Source organism: Lycium barbarum, chromosome 2, assembly GCF_019175385.1.
Source record: "Lycium barbarum isolate Lr01 chromosome 2, ASM1917538v2, whole genome shotgun sequence".
Lineage (NCBI taxonomy): Eukaryota > Viridiplantae > Streptophyta > Magnoliopsida > Solanales > Solanaceae > Lycium > Lycium barbarum.
Genome location: NC_083338.1, coordinates 13,635,607 through 13,654,240, shown reverse-complemented (window position 1 = coordinate 13,654,240; position 18,634 = coordinate 13,635,607). Strand labels below are relative to the sequence as shown.

Below are 18,634 nucleotides of genomic sequence, written 5' to 3'. Positions count from 1 at the left end.
TTTTGTTAACACTTTGACACAATGCAAGTGAAAAGGAAACTTCATAAACATGTTTTTTGAATTAAGTGGTAACAGTGCGGTGAAGCCGCCAAAAATTGTTTGAAATCTCAATATCTTTACACAATAGTTACATTAAGGGATAATTGAGTATTTTCTTGTGTAATTCTACTTTATCATGAGATATTTGACATTGTTCTTCTAAAGAACCTTGGCTTCTAACCATACGGCGATTCAAAATCAATGATTCACAAAAACATGTACTTTACACTTTCATGTGTAATGATTTACTCAATCTTTTGTTTTAATTATATTGATATTATTTTACTGCGTGACTTGACATACACATGCCGATAATTATAACTTAGAGCAAATGATTTCAATGAAACTGATTTACTCTGATCATTTTCCCAGATTGTTAAAGAAATTTAAGGTATAAACATTTATTTATTGGAAGACTAATTAACAGTTATAGGAAACTAATTATTTAGAAATACAAAATCATATATTATATGACTTGACATACACGGGCAACGCATGTCCAAAGAATCGATAAGTTGGTATTTTAACCACTTATCTCTTCCTTAATCTTAGATTTTTGCTATGTTTAATTGAGAATATAGTACATTTAATGTGTTTTACTCCTATTTTATAAGCTTATGTGGTTTAGAAGTGATCAGGAAAGATTCCAAGTGAAAACAAGTCAAAAAGAAGCCAAATTGAAGAAAATGAGAAAAGTTGCTAAAAATGCCAAAAGAGGGTTGGGGGTGTTTTGGTCACATATTGATGTGGAAAAATTGAGGATATATAAGAGCATGACTTGGGAGAAATTATTCTCATCTCTGGTCATTCTTACAAGCTTGGAGAGCTAGGGTTCTTACACCCACACTTGGGATTGAAGATTAGATGATTTGAATGAAAATTTTCTTACTCTTTTACTCATTTCTTCAATTTCATATTATGTACTGAATATCTAAATGTGTACTACTCTATTCCATTACTTGTTTATGAAAATATTCATTGTTCAAGTTCTGGATTGCGACTCTTCTTATGTTTATGTATTGAATGATTTTTATTTCTAATGAAGTGAGTTAATGTTTCTCTATTTATTCTTCAAGCTTTAATGTCATTTAGTGATTGCAACCATTAAATGTGCCTTTTCACCTTTGCTTTGCTTGGAAAAGAAATCTAAATTTTAGGAAAAGATTAAATTGCAAGGATTTGGGGCTTTAACCTCATCTAATAACTTTAGTCAGGAATAGAAAGTTAACTTGCAATTGATTGTACTTAATATCATACTCTAAGTCTTGGAAAAGCTTAGTAAGAAATTCATTGATTTGGTTAGAGGACTTTCCATGAGATCTTAGAAATCATTATCTATTACATAGCTCGCTCTTAGATGTAAAATCATGAAATACATTGGATCGTTACTTGAGAGTAATTTCTCTTATATCATGCTTGTGGTCATTGATCATTTTGACGCGCTTTCTAGTTAGTTTTATATTTTTTTAGTTCTTAAATTTTAAAAAAAAAAATTGATAGAGTGTTTGGCGTAACTTGGTGATAAATGTTTTACTTTCTTAATTGTCTTTATATTGTTCTATGTGGGATTCGACCCCGACTAATAGTTCGTAAATTATATTGCGACGACCATGTACATTTTCTTATTGATGAAAAATGAATTTGGACATTATCAAGAATCTAGTCTATGTAGATATATCTTTAAAAGCACGAAGCACCTTACCTAAATGTCGTTCGACTTTTGTACCCTTTAAAAATTGATTTCACATTAGACTAAATTGTCATTTAATAATTTTTATAATATATAAGACTTCAAAATCTACAATTTATTTATTAAATTATTATATTTAGGACTTCAAAATCTACTAAAAATCTAAAATTTTACTTTGATAGTATGTCATAATATTTAGGACTTTAAATAAGATTTTGTTAACACACGTCTTGATTGATTCAAATATGTACGTTCAAAGAAACTTTATAAACATGTTTTGTTGAATTAGGTGGTAACAGTGCAGTGAAGCCGCTAAAGAATGTTTGAAATCCCAATATCTTTACTCAATAGTTACATTAACGGATAATTGAGTACTTTTATGTGTAATTACATTTTGTCATGAGATGTTTGACATTGTATCTTCTAAAGAGCCTTGGCTTCTAACCATACGGCGATTCAACATCAATGATTCACAAAAACATGTACTTTATATTTTCATTTATAATTATTTACTCAAAAATTTATTTTAATTATGTTAATATATTTTAAAAAATCGTATATTATATGAGTTGACATACACGTGCAACACACGTGCTAAAAATTATAATTTAGAGCAAATAGTTTTTATAAAATCGATTTACTTTGATCAATTCACATGTTTTTAAAGAAACTTATGGAAAAAAACATTACATGTTGAAGACTCGTATACTACATGACTGGGCATTTACGTGCAACGCACGTACCAAGAAGCTATAAATCTTTAAAAGCCCGAAGCACCTTAGCTCGCTCTCTCTCTCTCTCTCACACACACCCACACTTAACAAACCATCTCATCACCTCCACTTTCACCCACAACCAACCCCCCCCCCCCCCCCCAGCCCCCTTTTTTTTTTTGTTTATTCCCTACACCATCATTCCAAACCTTTTTTTTTTTTTTTTTTTTTGGTAAAATAAGAATCAACACTCCCAATCATGCAAATCAAGAATTTAATTTATGTAGAGGGAGGAATAAAAAATGGAAATAGAAAACTCTATTAGGAGGGGCAGATACATACATTAGAGTAGACGATACTTCTTTGAGCACTCTACTTTAGAAGAAATCTTGAAATTGCTGTAATGGTGGAAAAATGGTTAAACATGGTGGGAAAAAAAAAAGTACGGAAGAAAGTGATTAAGAAGAAGAAGAAAATTTTACGTGAAAATACACATGTCAAATTAGGATAGGCGTGTGTATTAACACTTATTTTATATCTGTATAACATTTTATGTGGAAAATATAGGTATGTTTGACCTATATTTTCTTATGCATTGAAGTGTACAACATCCCTATCTTTTTTTTTTTCTTTTTTTTTTTTTTGTAGTAAATTTGGCATGACTATGCATGTTGGTATATTTGACGTTTTAGATACACTAATTCTTAGGATTTATATTTGGTAATCCTAAATATTTAGGATTTATACACTAATTAAAATTTAAAAGAAAAAAATTATAAATGGAAATACAAAACTTAATTACAAGGCGCCAGTGGCGGAGCCACACTATGCCGAGGGTGTTCATCTGAACCCCCTCGGCGGAAAAAAATACTGTTTTTACAAGGTTAAAATTATTTTTTATGTATATATAGTAGATGTTGAATCCCCTTAGGCTTCTTCGTATGTTTACTTTTTTATATTTTGAACTCCCTCGGCAGAAATCCTGGCTCCGCCACTGCGAGGCGCAGATACATACACTAGTGTAGACGATACTTCTTTGAGCACTCTACTTCAGAAGAAACTTTGAAAGTGTTGTAATGGTGGAAAAATGGTTAAACATGGTGAAAAAAACAAGGATCGAAGAAAGTAATTAAAGAAGAAGAATAAGAAAATGTTACGTGGAAAATACACATGTCAAATTAGAATAGGCGTGCGTATTTAACACGTATTTCATATCTATATAATAATTTACCTGAAAAATACATGTGTCAAATTAGGATAACCGTGCTAGGCTGGAATTAACTATTCCACTTCAAAATTGTTTAGTAGGTTGATAGTAAAACCCCAAAGAATAAGTGTAGATCGAAGAAATCAGTTGTTGATCGGAGAAAATACAAAAATTAAGACCGTTTGGATGATACACAGAGACATTTTCCTAAATATGGCTATTAGTACATACAATAATAAATGAGAAGAAGAACAACTGTAAAAATAACAGACCCACTTCATGCGTGAACAATAAAATGGGTAAAACTCAAAAAATCTTAGAAGAAGAACAATAGATGCAAAAACAATCAACACATAGCTTATTCGAGAAATAAAAACAAATATTCACTGCATTCAATTGATAAATCCGGTGATACGAATTATACACATTCATATAATCATCCGCTTTTCCACAACACAAAAAGAAAAAGGAAAAATAGCACATTTTCACAGACATTTCGGAAAAAATGTGAAATTCTTCAAAAGTTAGGGTTTTGAAAATCTCATATTTGTAGAAAAAGAGAAAAAACCTTACTTGCGCAAAATTTTGATCAAGAGAAAGGCAGAAAGAGAGAGGCAAAAAAATAACTGGGTTGAGAGACGTATGAGAATATGGATGGAACTCTCTAGAAAATAGCGAGGGAGTTCTAATTTTTCTAAGGGGAAAACTTTTAAAAAAATATATAATACCATACAGCAGTTTCGAACCGCCGTATCAATAGACACCGTTACAATCAAAAATCTTAATATGGCGCTTCAAAAATCGTCGAATTATGTTGAATATTTGTGGCGGTTTCTCTAAACAATCGTAATAGAAACGTCGTACCCAATTATAACAGAGCAAATAATTTTTACAAAATCGATTTACTCTAATCAATTCCACGGGTTGTTAAAGAAACTTAAGGAATCAAACATTACTTGTTAGAAGACTAATTCACTTCTGCAGGAAACTAAGTTGCTTAGGAATACAAAATCATATACTACATGACTTGACATAGACATGCAACGCACGTCTCGAGAATCAATTTCGCATTAAACTAAATTTTCATTTAATCAAAATATATAGGACTTAAAATCTACAATTTATTTATTAAATTATTTCTTTACATTTAGGACTTCGAAATCTACCAAAAATCTAAAATTTTACTTTGATGTAATATCATAATATTTAGGATCATAAATCATAATATTTAGGACTATAAATCAGTTATTACTCTTCTACGAATTGCGCGAAGTTCAATTTTTTCATCAAAGCTCTTCAAGATGTCCCTCCCTCTTCAACAAACTAAAATCTTTTATCTCTTGATCTGAGAAGTTATTAAAACAACATTACCAACATATAAAGTAGGGCTTAGTTTGTTGGATTCAAACCAATATTTTTTATTCTATCGCTTCCTTATCAAGAATTCATAAGATTTTTTTAACACACATCTTGATTGACTCAATGCAAGCGAAAAATAAACTTCATAAACATGTTTTGTTGAATTAGGTGGTAATAGTGCGGTGAAGAATGTTTGAAATCTCAATATCTTTACTTAATAGTTACATTAATGGATAATTGATTACTTTCATGTGTAATTATATTTTGTCCTGAGATATCTGACATTGTTCTTCAAAAGAACCTTGGCTTCTAACCATACGGCAATTCAACATCAATCATTCACAAAAGCATGTACTTTATACTTTCATGTGTAATTATTTACTTAACTTTTTAATATAATTATGTTGATATTATTTTACAAAATTATTACTACATGATTTGACATACACGTGCAATGCATGTGCCGATAATTATAACTTAGAGCAAATAATATCAATAAAATCTATTTACTCTGATCATTTTTCCAGGTTGTTAGAGAAACTCAAGGTATAAACATTACTTATTGGAAGACTAATTAACAATCATAGGAAACTAAAAAATTTAGAAATACTAAATCTTATACTACATGGCTTGACATACACGTGCAACGCACATCCGGAGAATTGATAAGTTGGTATTTTCCCACTTATCTCTTCTTTAATCTTAGATTTTTGCTATGTTTAATTGAGAAGATAATACATTTACTGTGTTTTACTCCTATTTAATAGGCTTATGTGATTTAGAAGTGATCGGGAAAGAAACCAAGTGAAAACAAGTCAAAAGAGGCCAAATTGAAGAAAATGAGAGTTGCTAAAAATACAAAAAGTGGCCATATCTGCAAATCTGAAAATTTGGTGCTGTTTTGGTCACATTTTGATATGGAAAACTGGGATCTATAAGAGCATGACTTGGGAGAAATTATTCTCATCTTTGGACATCTTTACAAGCTTGGAGAGATACACCCACACTTGGGATTGAAGATTAAAGATTTGAATGAAAATTTTCTTACCCTTTTACTTATTTCTTCAATTCCTTGTTATGTATTAAATATCTGTGTGTATTACTTTATTCCATTACTTGAATATTGTTTATGAAAATATTCATTGTCCAAGTTTTGGATTGAGACTCTTCTTATGCTTATAACAACAACAGCAACGCACCCAATGTAATCCCACAAGCAAGGTCTCAGGAGGGCAGAGTGTATGCAGACCTTGCTGTTTCTGAAAGACCCTCCGCTCAAGAAAAAGCATGACAAAAAGGGGAAAAATGTTTCTCTTATGCTTATGTACTGAAATTTTTATTTCTAATGAAGTGAGTTAATGTTTCTCTATTTATTCTTCAAGCTTTAATGTCATTTAGTGGTTGCAAACGTTAAATGGGCCTTTTCACCATTTCTTTGCTTTGAAAAGAAAGCTAAAGGTTAGGAAAAGATTAAATAGCAGGATTTCGGGCTTTAACCTCATCTAATAACTTTAGCTAGGAATAGGAAAGTGAACTTGAAATTCAATTAATTGTACTTAATATCACACTCTAAGACATGAAAAAGTTTAGTGTGAAATTCATTGATTTGGTTGGGGGATTCAATGAGATCTTAGAAGTCACTATCTATTACATAGCTTGCTCTTAGATGTAAAATCATGAAATACACCGGATCGTTACTTGAGAGTAATTTTCCTTGTATCATGCTTGTGGCCATTGATCGTCTTACCTGCTTTTTAGTTAGTTTTATATTTGTATTCTTAATTTTTTTAAAAAAAAAAAGTTGAAAAAGAGTTTGGCGTAGCTTGGTGATAAATCATTTACTTTCTTAATCGTCTTTATATTGTTCTTTGTGGGATTCGACCCCGAATAATAATTGGTAAATTATATTATGACTATCGTGTACACTTTCTCTTTGAGGAAAATGGATTTGGACGTTATCAAGAATCTAGTCTATATCTATATATATCTTTAAAAGCACGAAGCACCTTACTAAATGTCGTTCGAATTTTGTACCCTTTAAAAATTGATTTCACGTTAGACTAACTTATCATTTAATCATTTTTATAATATATAGGACTTCAAAATCTACAATCTAGGGGGTAGGATTTGGATGGTATGGAAACCACATATCTTTACAGAAAATATAACTAAAGTGACAGCACAAGTTGTGCATTGTGAAGTTCAGCATATGGGGACAAGAAAGAGATTTTGGCTAACCTTGGTATATGGTTTCAATGACCAAGGGCTCAGGAGGGATCTATGGCAGGAAGTAGAGGAAATAAAAGGTAATACAGGGAGCATGGGTTATAATGGGTGACTTTAATTGTGTTCTCAATGTAGAGGACATAATTGGGAGTCCAGACAGGATGGTTGAGGTTAGGAAATTTAGACAGTGCATTGGGGTGTGTGATGTGCAGGACTTGAAGTCCTCAGGGTCATTCTATACATGGTCAAATAAACAAGATGCGAATGATAGGGTCTATAGTAAGATATACAGAGTGTTGGTTAATAGTGAATGGCATGTGGAACTCCCAGCTTCAGAGGTGAACTTTATGAATGAGGACTGTTTGATCATTGTCCAACAATAATCAACTGGGCAGATGGGGTTCAGATTGGTAGAAGGTCATTCAAATACTAAAATATGTGGAGTTAAGCAGCTGATTTTAAAGACTGGGTAAGAGAGAGTTGGTTGCCAAGAATTCAAGGGAGGAAAATGTATCAGGTTATTGGAAAATTAAACAGACTTAAGAAGGTGTAGTTGGTTGCCAAGAATTCAAGGGAGGAAAATGTATCAGGTGATTGAAAAATTGAACAGGCTTAAGAAGGTGTTGTACCGACTAAACAAGGAGCAGTTCAGTGATGTTGAAGTTCAAACACAGCAAGCATGGGAGATGCTGGCCCAGTGTCAGACCAAAATCCAATCTGATCCTATGAACTGTAGCCTCATAGAGGAAGAAGGGAGACTGGCAAAAGAGTACCAGAAGAAGAAGCTAGCAAGTGAAGCTTTCTTGAGACAAAAATGCAAAAGCAAGTGGTTAAAAGAGGGGGATCTCAATACTAAGTTTTTTCATAGTGTGATAAGGGCAAGAAGAAACATCAAAAGAATCTTCACAACAGCACAGTGACATGGAAGGTAGTGCTAATGCTTTCCTTGAGTATTACAAGGGATTGTTGGGACAGAATACAGTAGAAAGAGAATCAGTAAGCACATACATCATTGAGATGGGATTAGTGGTTAATGCAGAACAATGCTTGTTCAATTCAGGATTTCAAAGCACAAGATGTGAAGAGAGCATTATGGGAAATTGAAGGAGACAAAGCCCAAAATCCAGATGGATACAACAGTAAGCTCTATAAGGATAGTTGGGAGATTGTAGATGCAGATATCACTGATAGTGTATTGTAATTTTTCAGAATAGGGAAACTGATCAAAGGTCTCAACTCAACAGTGATTACACTTATTCCAAAAAGTAATCATGATGTATCAGTAGGGTCTATAGGCCCATCTCCTGCTGCAATACATTGAATAAAGTAATATCAAAAATGCTTTGCAACAGATTGAAGAATGTCCTGCCTAGTATTATCTCTGAAAATCAAAGTGCCTTTGTAGCAGGAAGATCCATCATCCAGAATATTTTGATCTGTCAAGATTTAGTCAGGCTATATAATAGGAAGGCTGCAACTAAGAGTTGTCTGATTAAAATTGATTTGAGAAAAGCTTATGAGACTGTTGAGTGGGAATTTGTGAAAGAAATGTTGTATGGACTGAACTTCCCTTGCAAGTTTATCAAATAGATCATGGAGTGTTTGACTACAACCAAGTACTCAATTGCTATAAATGGAGGATTGTATGGGGACATAGAGGGTAAGAGAGGATTGAGGCAGGGTGATCCTGTCTCTCCTCTATTGTTTGTAATTTGCATGGATTATTTTACAAGAATCATGAAATGGGTGACTAATCAGCAGGGTTCTGCCTACCACACTAAATGCAGGAGCTTGGGTATAAATCATCTCTGTTTTGCTGATGATATGCTTATTTTCAGTAAAGGAGAATTTGTTCCAGTACTATTGATATTGAGGGGTCTGAAAAGTTTCTCTTTGTCCTCAGGTTTGACTACAAATGCTTCAAAATCAAACATCTTTGCTGCTTATATGGATAGTCAGGTCCTAGAGGATATATGTGAAATAACTGGATATGAAAAAGGAAAGTTGCCTTTTAGATATTTAGGAGTACCTATCTTATCTAAAAGACTGTCCAAACTAGATTGTGAAATTATGGTGGAGAAAATGGCAAGTAGGGTCAGAACATGGGGGACCAAACACCTATCCTATGTTGGTAGGGTTCAATTGGTAAACTCTGTATTGATGCACATCCAATCATATTGGTCCTCAATCTTCATATTGCCAAAGAGAGTGTTGAAACAAATAACAGCAGTGTGTTGGAACTTCTTGTGGGCTGGCCAGGAACATACAAATAAGACCCCCCCGATAGCATGGGATTTAGTATGTCGACCAAAGAAGGAAGGGGGGTTGGGTGTCATTGAATGCATTACATGGAATGAGGCAGCTTTTAGCAGCTTTCTTCCGGTTAATTTCATAAATTTATTGTCGAAATATATAAATTATGGCGTCAAAAAAGTCCTTGAGGTCTTAACTCAAATCTCAACATAAGCACAAAAAAAAAAAAAAAAAAAAAAGGTGATCTTTTTATATGCTAAAAGTCTTCAAGGACAGAACTATTCGGTATATATATTTGTAAAATATAATCAATATCTGATGAAATAATCGAAGTACTCACAAATTAACCTGAAAACCACGGTCATAAAAAATCCAGTGTTGATTGGTTATGCTAAAGATTGTTTGATACAGGAATCACTTAAGTTACTGGTCAAGTGGTCATATGTTTTCTTAAACTCGAGCTCCTTTTTTTCGCAAGCTTTTGCTTAATTAACTTCCTATTGAAACCTAATTGTCGGGTAATTCAGCTAAGTCTTCTCCTTTTCTTTTATATTTTTTCGAAAAAATAAAGAGGGTGTCTTGGGGGCGGGGACGGGGGAGGGGGGTGGGTTGGGGTTGGAGGAGTTAGTTGACTTCAGATTTCTGCCCAATTTGTATTACATATTAAGTATTACACATGAATATTATCGTAATACAATACATTCTCGATATAATGGCTCAATTATTAGGATCATTTTATATTGTACCTAAAAAAACATAAACATCCTTGAACAGTTGGATGGTAACTGACAAGTGGAATGGCGTATGGATAAACTCATAAAATAAAGAGTGAAGACGTGCCATGGACCCGTTCCAAAGTGGAATGGCTTATGAATAAACTCAAAAATAGGGTGTGTTTGATACAAAGCATAATGTTTCCACGTAATATATTTTCTTGGAAAAAATGGTTTTCATTTTTTTTTTTTTTTTTTTTTGTGTGTTTGGTACATAAGTAGAAAATATTATCCCGGAAGAATTTGTGTATAATCTAGGCAAACAATGTGAAAGTTGGAGATGAGGTTAGGACTCTAGGGGTGGAGTGTGTTGAAGGGTGGGGAAGAGACAATCAATATGAAATCCTACTTTATGGAACTTGTCTTCCGTACTTTTATTATATAAGTCATTTTCATTATTTGTAAGGAACTTATTTTCATAAATAATATATTTTCCAAAAATTTTGATCAACAAAATATAAGAAAATTGAAAAACTTTTTTTGAAAAATAATTTCCTCTATACCAAACACACCCTTATACTCACCATTTTCAATTCAGACAAATTGGTCTCTTTGTGACACCCTAAGGTTAATCATCATAATAATAGAAGGAAATACATTGATAATTAATTCTTTCAAGCGTTGACATTTGCAATCACACACAGCCCTATTTATTTAAAGAAAAAATAGTTCAGTCTTATTTGTTGGCCTTCGTTTATATATAATGTCTAGTGTTACATATATAGAAGAAACTTGCCAAGAGAGTTTAATCCTTCTCCCCATATTCTCCACTACTTCATTCTCAATCCCCTTTTATCTCCTCCTTTACTTTTTCACCTCTTTAAAATCTTCTTTTGCATACAGTTATTTTTAGGTTTTTTCCGCGACAAATCACAAGTAATTTTAATTACCTCTTGCATGAATATACTACCTTTGTGTGACTTTTATCTGCATGAGTATAGTAACACCATGAGGCCAAGGATGAAGGTCCAACTTCACTTGGCTTACGACAGAGGTTAGCTCAAATCCTCGATATATAGATCATACTACCTAGTACGTGCTTTTTTCTCGTTAATTTCTCCAAAAAAAAAAATGGATTTGAACAAATTAGCTGAGAAAGGGAAGAAAGGAATAATCCCCAAAACATGGGAACGATGCAAATCTTTTGGTCGAAAAAATTCATCAGAAAATAATCGACATGCCCTAACGACAAAACGTAGCAGAAAAAGATTTCGAGTGGCTACACAAGGTTGTTTCTCGGTCTATGTCGGACAAGAGAAACAAAGATTTGTTATTAGGACTGAGTATGTGAATCATCCCCTTTTCAAGATGTTGCTTGAAGAAGCTGAATCAGAGTTTGGTTACAACAGTAAAGGTCCATTGGTCTTGCCTTGTGATGTTGATTATTTTCTCAAATTTTTGATGGAAGTGGACTCTAATGATGAGATATTTGGTCATCATCGTAATGGTTGCAGCTTTGCTAGGAGTTATAGCTCCTCCTATCACATGACTCCAACAATGTTTGTTGTCATGAATAAACATTAATTCCTTGTAGCTCATGGATCTATCAATCGGGCTATGTAATATCGAGTTCGAAAGTGTGTATTTATCATATGAACTTGGATTTTTTTTTATAAGATATGTTTGGAAATTACCGTGTAGTTACATTGCTGTGTAATTCCTGGGATATATAGTAATTACGTTAACATGTTTGTTTGTTACAACATAATTACAATGTAATTCGTAATATCATGTTTGATCGCACAAGTAAAATTGCATGATTGAGTATTATTCGTTCATTTTAAATAAAAGCTATTTATAAAAGTTAAATAAACTTTTTTCATATGAATGTTAACAAGTTTTAATGTGACAAATATATGTGTACACACACCACCACCACCAATTTTTTTTTTTTTTTATCTTCCTTGAGAATTAAAGAGTGCAATTGCTCCTCAATCCTTAATCTCAATTATATACTGACCAATTAATTACTTGGTTGGATACCAACTATGTAATTACACTTAATTACATCTGAACTCAATGACAAGGTGAGCTCCGTACACGCCCATAATATTTTTCTATTGATCTTCCAGCTTTTAAATATGAAATTTGATCAATATATCATATGCATTTCCTTTTTTTGAAATCTTAATTGTCAACCTAAAGTTCTGTCAGCTCTTCACCTTAACCCGCTAAGATGGGGCACTATATCACCTATGGATGTCTTCAAGTACTTCGAGGTTAATTATAATACTTCGAGGTTAATTATAAGGTTAATTTACTTTATGGTTCCAGTATATATTTGTTTTTATCTTTTTATTAGTAAAACTGCAGACTGATATTTTTGTGTCCTTCCACGGGCAATCGGGCATGCAAATCAATGGTTATTGCGCCATGGTGCCATAAAGACGGGCGGATCCCAAATTTATTGTTTAGGTTGGATGCTTAGATTAATTGTCCTTACCTAACATTGTTTAGTTTCTTAAAAAAGAACATTGAACATTGAAGTGGAAAATGAAACAATTAAGGGTGTGTTCAGTATGCACTACAAGAAAAACGGTCTTTAAGGAAGGGAAATCTGGTCCCTAAAAGTCCAAATCTGGTCCTAAAAGGGAAACTACGGCCGGAAAATACTGGTCGCCACCCGTCGTAATACCCTCCGTCGCTAAAGGCCAACAGCGACGGGATCAAAAATCTAGTCGCAAAAATGTTTTTTGGGACGGGGTATATATCTCGTCGTTAAAACCTTTTAGAGACTACATATCTCGTCCCTAATGGACAATTAATATCAAGGGAAATAAATATTTCCTGGTCATTAAACCTTTTTAGCGACCAGCCTTTACTAGTCCTAGATTATCTTTAGAGACAAGCATTGCTGGTCCTTATTTAGCTTATTGTACTACTTATAAGGACCATATTTCTGGTCTCTTGCTAACCAAATCTAGTCCCTAAAGCTCGAAATCCAAAAAAAATAATTTTATCAATAAATATAAATTGCTATTGAAAAATGTAGATATAAAAAGCTTATATATATATATATATATATATATATATATATATATATATATATATATATAGAGAGAGAGAGAGAGAGAGAGAGAGAGAGAGAGAGAGATAGAGATAGAGATAGAGATAGAGAGTGAGTTATATTAATTACAATAAAATGGTTAACATCCCATGATGTTAGTTTCAATATTTGCTCGACACCTTAACAAAAAAACATTGCTAACAACCCGAGCTAGAGTATGATACCGAGTTCTACATAACATTCCTAGAAAAATAAGAATGAGTTCGCGTGCATCTTCTAAACTTGCATCTTGACTTCTAACTTTAATCTTCAAAACCTGTAAGTACAAAATTTTGAAAAGATTGAATAACTATTAGTAAGATAATATATGTAAATGTTATACTAGTAGTGGTCATACCGCTTACCCCAAAAGCAATCTAAATTCATTAGGTGTAATCCAACAACATCATCAAGCCTGCATGAGTATAAGAAAAATTAATTAGAAAAGCTTCGGGATGCATTAACAAAGAATCCAAAATCTATTTTAAAAACGCAACTAAGACAACAATTGTGTCTCATATTTCTATATCTTGCATCTTCCTCTATCGAGCAAACTAGAAGTCATTTATTTTCCATCTCCAAACTTATAAAATGCTTGTAGAATTTTCATTGGAACCTCAATGCATTTATTTTGCTAAACTTCATTAATTAGATGATAGTCATACAAGTTTCAAAGAGGACCACTTCAAGAACTTTAATCTATCATTCTGCATAACCTTTATATGCTCTTTGTGGCCATTTCATCCCAATTCTCAAAGTATTTGAACTGAAGGCGTCGTTTCCTATTTAAAGAGAAAATGGTACCGGACTTCTCTTAATTTCTAAAGATTACAGTGGCGAAGTTAGAAATATAAGTACTCGCTGCTATTCTTCATCTAATATATGTTCCCAACTAAAAAAAAAATCATAGAATGTAGATGTTAATTCTTTCATACTCCCACTAAAATCTCTGATAAAGCAAGGAGAATACAAACCAAGTAAGATTGTGAAATCTTTCTGGTACCAAACAAGGGATCACAAACTGGAAACACATAAAAAGGCAACAACATTTAATAGCAATAAGACTTTTTCATTTGGTAGAAATTATTCTTTTATCTATCTTCAATAAAGCTTTTTCCATCATCACAACAACAATTGCACTTTCTTTAACAGTAAGTCCTTACAGCTAGAGTTAGAAGTGTTCACGATTCTGCGTACTATTTTTATAACCGAATAAAATTACTACTATGTTCATATGAAATAAACCACTGTTACAGACTTTGAACCGAGACTGCCACAAATATATAGGAATTGTGAAACGGATAATAGTTGCACCATCTATATATAAAAGAATAAAGGAGCTCTGAACTTAAAGATGCAGCAAATGCAAACCATACAGAGAAGGCTATGAATCTTCTTCAAAATTGTTTAAATCAGGAAAATTATTTATTTTGCATTGTAAAGCTATACCAGACTTAATCAAAAATCCTCAGTACTTCTGTATGCACTTCCTAATTGTGCATACATGAATTTAAGGCATCAACCACTTAGATTAAAGATAATATATTTAATACAACCCAAACCATGACCAGCAATCGCAAATAAGCTGAAACAAATTCGGTATGCTTGAGAAACGAGGTGAAAAACAAAAAATGACAAAGGCACATGTCAAACCTATCATGAACCAATAACAGTCAACAGTTAAAAATGCTGCATCAGTCCTATCTGGTGCACATCAGGAAAGCAAGAGTGCTGATAAGAAACTTGCTAGTGAGCAAGGTGTGCAGCTTGACTCTACTTCAAACACAAAGAAGAAAAATCAGGTGGTGAATACCAAAAAGCAGAACCAGGTTTCACAAGGTACAAGAATTAAGCAGAACCAGGTGGTGCAAATTGATCCTCAAGTTAATCCAAAAAAGCACAACCAGGTTTCAGTTCCAAATTCCCAAAGAAATTTACAAGTTGCAGTTCAGATATTGAAGAAACTAGAAATGACATAGAAGAGGAGTCAACTGCACAGAATTTCTTTAATGCAGCAAGGGAAGGGGATTTATCTCCTAAACAACTGGAAAAAGTTGTGGGGAAAAATAAATCAAAATATCATGGTAGAAATCATAGTTGGGATGATAAAGTGCTTGACCAATTTGTTCTAAGACAAATACCAATGAGACAAGCAAAACAAAAAGTGACAGGCCCTATCACATCAACTAAGTCCACAAAATCCAAGTAAAATTGATGATAGATGCTGGTTTCGCGAAGTAGAGGAGGTTGTACTTTCATACTCAAGTCCTTAGGGAGGAGAGGATGGTTGTATTTGTTTCAGATAACCTTGTTTTCTGGTTTGCAGGTTGCAGTTTCACTATGGTGTTGATTGGATCTTGTTTTACATGGAATAACAAGGCTACTGGTGTCATAAACTTAAGTGCAGCAGTTTGTGCCAAAGATATATCCTACCCTATGTGGAAATGATTTGGTACAAATTGGCATCATGGTTACTTGTTTCTACTATCCCATAGATTCTCTTTGCTTAGTAAATGAAATGGGATGGTTCTATATAGTAACTCACAAAGTATATATGGTTCTAGGACATTTGGTTGTTTCTGGTGTCATATCTTATGCACATAGGATATGATTTGATTCATCACTGGTTGTCCTTGTTTCATCTCTTTGATTCATTTTACAGTGGAAAGGATGAGAGTCTAGTGGAAAATTTCTTTGATACTAATACTTGTACGGCTAATGAGCAAATGGACTTTATGAGGTGGACTTTAGATGTCTTGTGTGTTTGCAGGAGATGCTGCACATATGATATTTTGCTCCGGTGCAGAAATTTCAAGGTTATAGAGAAGATTTTGTGACTCAAGTGTGGATGTTGGTTGGTGTTTTTTGTAAAAACACCAGCAATATGTACTTTATATGCATCATTGCTGGAAATAATCAGATGCTTATTTGGAGGAGAATGACAATTGGTTCTGGTGTTGTGCAATGGAAAAGTGTTGTAGCTCTTTGTTGCCATCATGCTCCAATATTTTGGGAGGAGAGTATGATGGTAACTGTTTTAACTAACATTGTTTGCTTTTTTGCAAGGATCACAGGTACCAGAAGATCAAGGAATACTGTTGCAATTGTTATCAATGGTCTTATTTATCTAGGAAAGTATTTGGTGCGAGTCTGTTTCAAATTAGATCTAATACTACAAGCTATTGATCCTACTCAGAGAGGAAATGATATAGCACTCACTGGAACTATGGTCCAGATGGAAACAAATGAAACTAGAAAATCAACAAGCTTTTACTGGTTTTTTAAGTGTGCAGGTTTGGTTATAAGATATGCAGTCTGCAGTTTTACAAAAATCTGTGTGGAGGCTAAAAAAGAAGATAAGGTTTCACAACAACTTTGCAGAATTTGAGATGATGTGCTGCAATTCTGATTTCATATGGACAGTTATGGATAATGTTGGTGTTACTGATCCTATTCCGATAGGAAATGATTTGACACAACATAGGCATAACAAGGCGATGATGACGGTAGCATTTGAGAATTCCACTAATTCCCCTAAAAAAAGGAATTTTCAGGAATATGTTCCAATAATTCCACTAGCTAGAATTTTCCCTCCTTTTCTTTTCTGTTTTTGAGAAGTACATTTTGGATTCTACTGCCCAAAACATTAATTAGAGTAGGCTCATAACTTTCTGGTAAACACCATACGTAAGTCAAGCAACTACTAGAATCAGTGTAAGATAGAAATTGGCTATACGCAAATCAACAAATAAAATAAAAAGTCGAGTGTAGTAATACTAACTTGGTTAGCAGACAAAATCAGTGGTCATTCAGAAAAACGGGCGATGTCGTAGGCGGGACAAATGATCATTGAGCAGCAAATAATTCTTTCATTTTCTTAATTTCTTTCATCTCATCTTCTAAGGCAGACAAGCGATCATTCAAGGACTTGTTTGTCTCATTCAAGGATTTGTTTTCCTTTTGAGTCGAATGTAGCGCAGACAATAATTCAGCCTTTGAAGAAGTTCCACCTTTCAATTCTTTCGCCTTTACTCCACCCCCCAAATCCAAATACATGGCTATGAGTTTGAGGTCCACAACATTTTTCTACAATCTCTATACTAGATAGAGAGCGCTCCGATTGAACTATTTCTTTGATCTGAGACTACAAAACATATAAAAGAAGATTTTCTATCAGAACTATAATACTTTCAAGTAATTTACATGTTCAATGTACCAAACATACATGTTTTTCAATTGCTTCAGGTTCAACAAGCTTGTTATCTTTCTTACGAGTCTCAAAGAAAATAGTCCCTAAATCTGGTGGATTGCCGTATTTCCCGCCCTTTACATCAAAAGCAAACATGTCAAGTAACACCTCATAAATATTTCCTTCAGGAAAATATAGATTTTATGATAATACCTTTTGATAAATAACCTCTCGAATAGGCTTGCTACCAATATGATGAGGCATCTTCAACTTAGCTCGATTTGCTGAATTCCTGTTGCTTCTTGCCTATATTTGTGAAATAGTTAAGCTTAAATGTAATAATAATAATTGATTTACATAAAATTAAACAGTATACATAAGTTATTTTCCAAGTATAGTGGAAAAAAAATATTTGGTGCAAGAGAGGGGAATCATGTTGCGGATGGTTTGGCGAAATAGACTAGTAAATCACTAGGCATACCTGAAAACTTTCTGAAGTAAAATGTTCTTTTATTAACCACTACCAATCTTTCTTGTCTACTCGCTTTGGAAAAATTTTAAGAGCCTGTTGGATTGGCTTATTCTTCACATAGGTTGCATGCAAGTATCCTCTCCATTTGTTCCATAACTCTTTCATCCATTCCAAGATATGATCACGATGATCATTCATGTCAAAACTCTCAAATTTATCCTACAATAATCAAACCATGGGTTGGGTTAATGCATTTACAAGATACCATCGACAAAGTGATGTTGTCCATGTACTTACATTAGGTCGGTTCTTTTTTAATTTGACAATAATTTCTTGTTTATTCTTGAACTCAACCTACATACATTTTTAAAAAAAGAGCTACATACAATTGAATGACCAATAGAATATGAAACTGTTAACATATATAAATAATAAACAAAGAGCCTAGAATGTATGTTGAAATCTTTAAAAATTTTGGACTGCTCGAGTAAGAATTTCCCTTCCTTGTATTACTGTTATGTGTATATATATATATTGCAAAACAAAATGAAAATATTTTCTGCTAGCACTTGTTTCCCTAAACAGGCTTATACAACTACATGAGGTGTGCCCAGAACATTATGCAGTGGCAGGTCTGAGAAATCGCAGCTGTTAGCAGTGCACTGGT

General features: G+C 33.2%; 1 protein-coding gene and 1 long non-coding RNA gene across 5 annotated transcripts; one reads left to right on the top strand and one right to left on the bottom strand.

Moving 5' to 3' along the window:
• The first annotated feature begins 11,331 nt into the window (after positions 1 to 11,331).
• LOC132628371 (auxin-responsive protein SAUR50-like) lies at positions 11,332 to 11,784 on the top strand. Its single transcript, XM_060344155.1, has one exon. It carries the CDS (start codon positions 11,332 to 11,334, stop codon positions 11,782 to 11,784), a length of 453 nt encoding a protein of 150 aa, XP_060200138.1.
• Positions 11,785 to 13,383: 1,599 nt separating this feature from the next.
• Positions 13,384 to 18,138, bottom strand: LOC132629338 (uncharacterized). 4 transcript variants are annotated; one of them, XR_009578192.1, is made up of 6 exons: positions 17,977 to 18,138; positions 17,709 to 17,801; positions 17,532 to 17,630; positions 17,088 to 17,450; positions 13,672 to 13,721; positions 13,384 to 13,583 (listed from the first exon to the last, which is right to left on the bottom strand). It is a non-coding gene; the product is annotated as an uncharacterized LOC132629338 (long non-coding RNA). The 4 variants fall into 4 exon arrangements; XR_009578191.1 differs by having other exon boundaries at positions 17,088 to 17,444; positions 17,977 to 18,136; XR_009578193.1 differs by lacking the exon at positions 17,088 to 17,450 and having other exon boundaries at positions 13,665 to 13,721; positions 17,977 to 18,132.
• Positions 18,139 to 18,634: the final 496 nt, after the last annotated feature.

What these genes read in the sequence shown, in the direction of transcription:
- LOC132628371 (XM_060344155.1), top strand. Translation starts at nt 11,332, where the DNA reads ATGGATTTGAACAAATTAGCTGAGAAAGGGAAGAAAGGAATAATCCCC.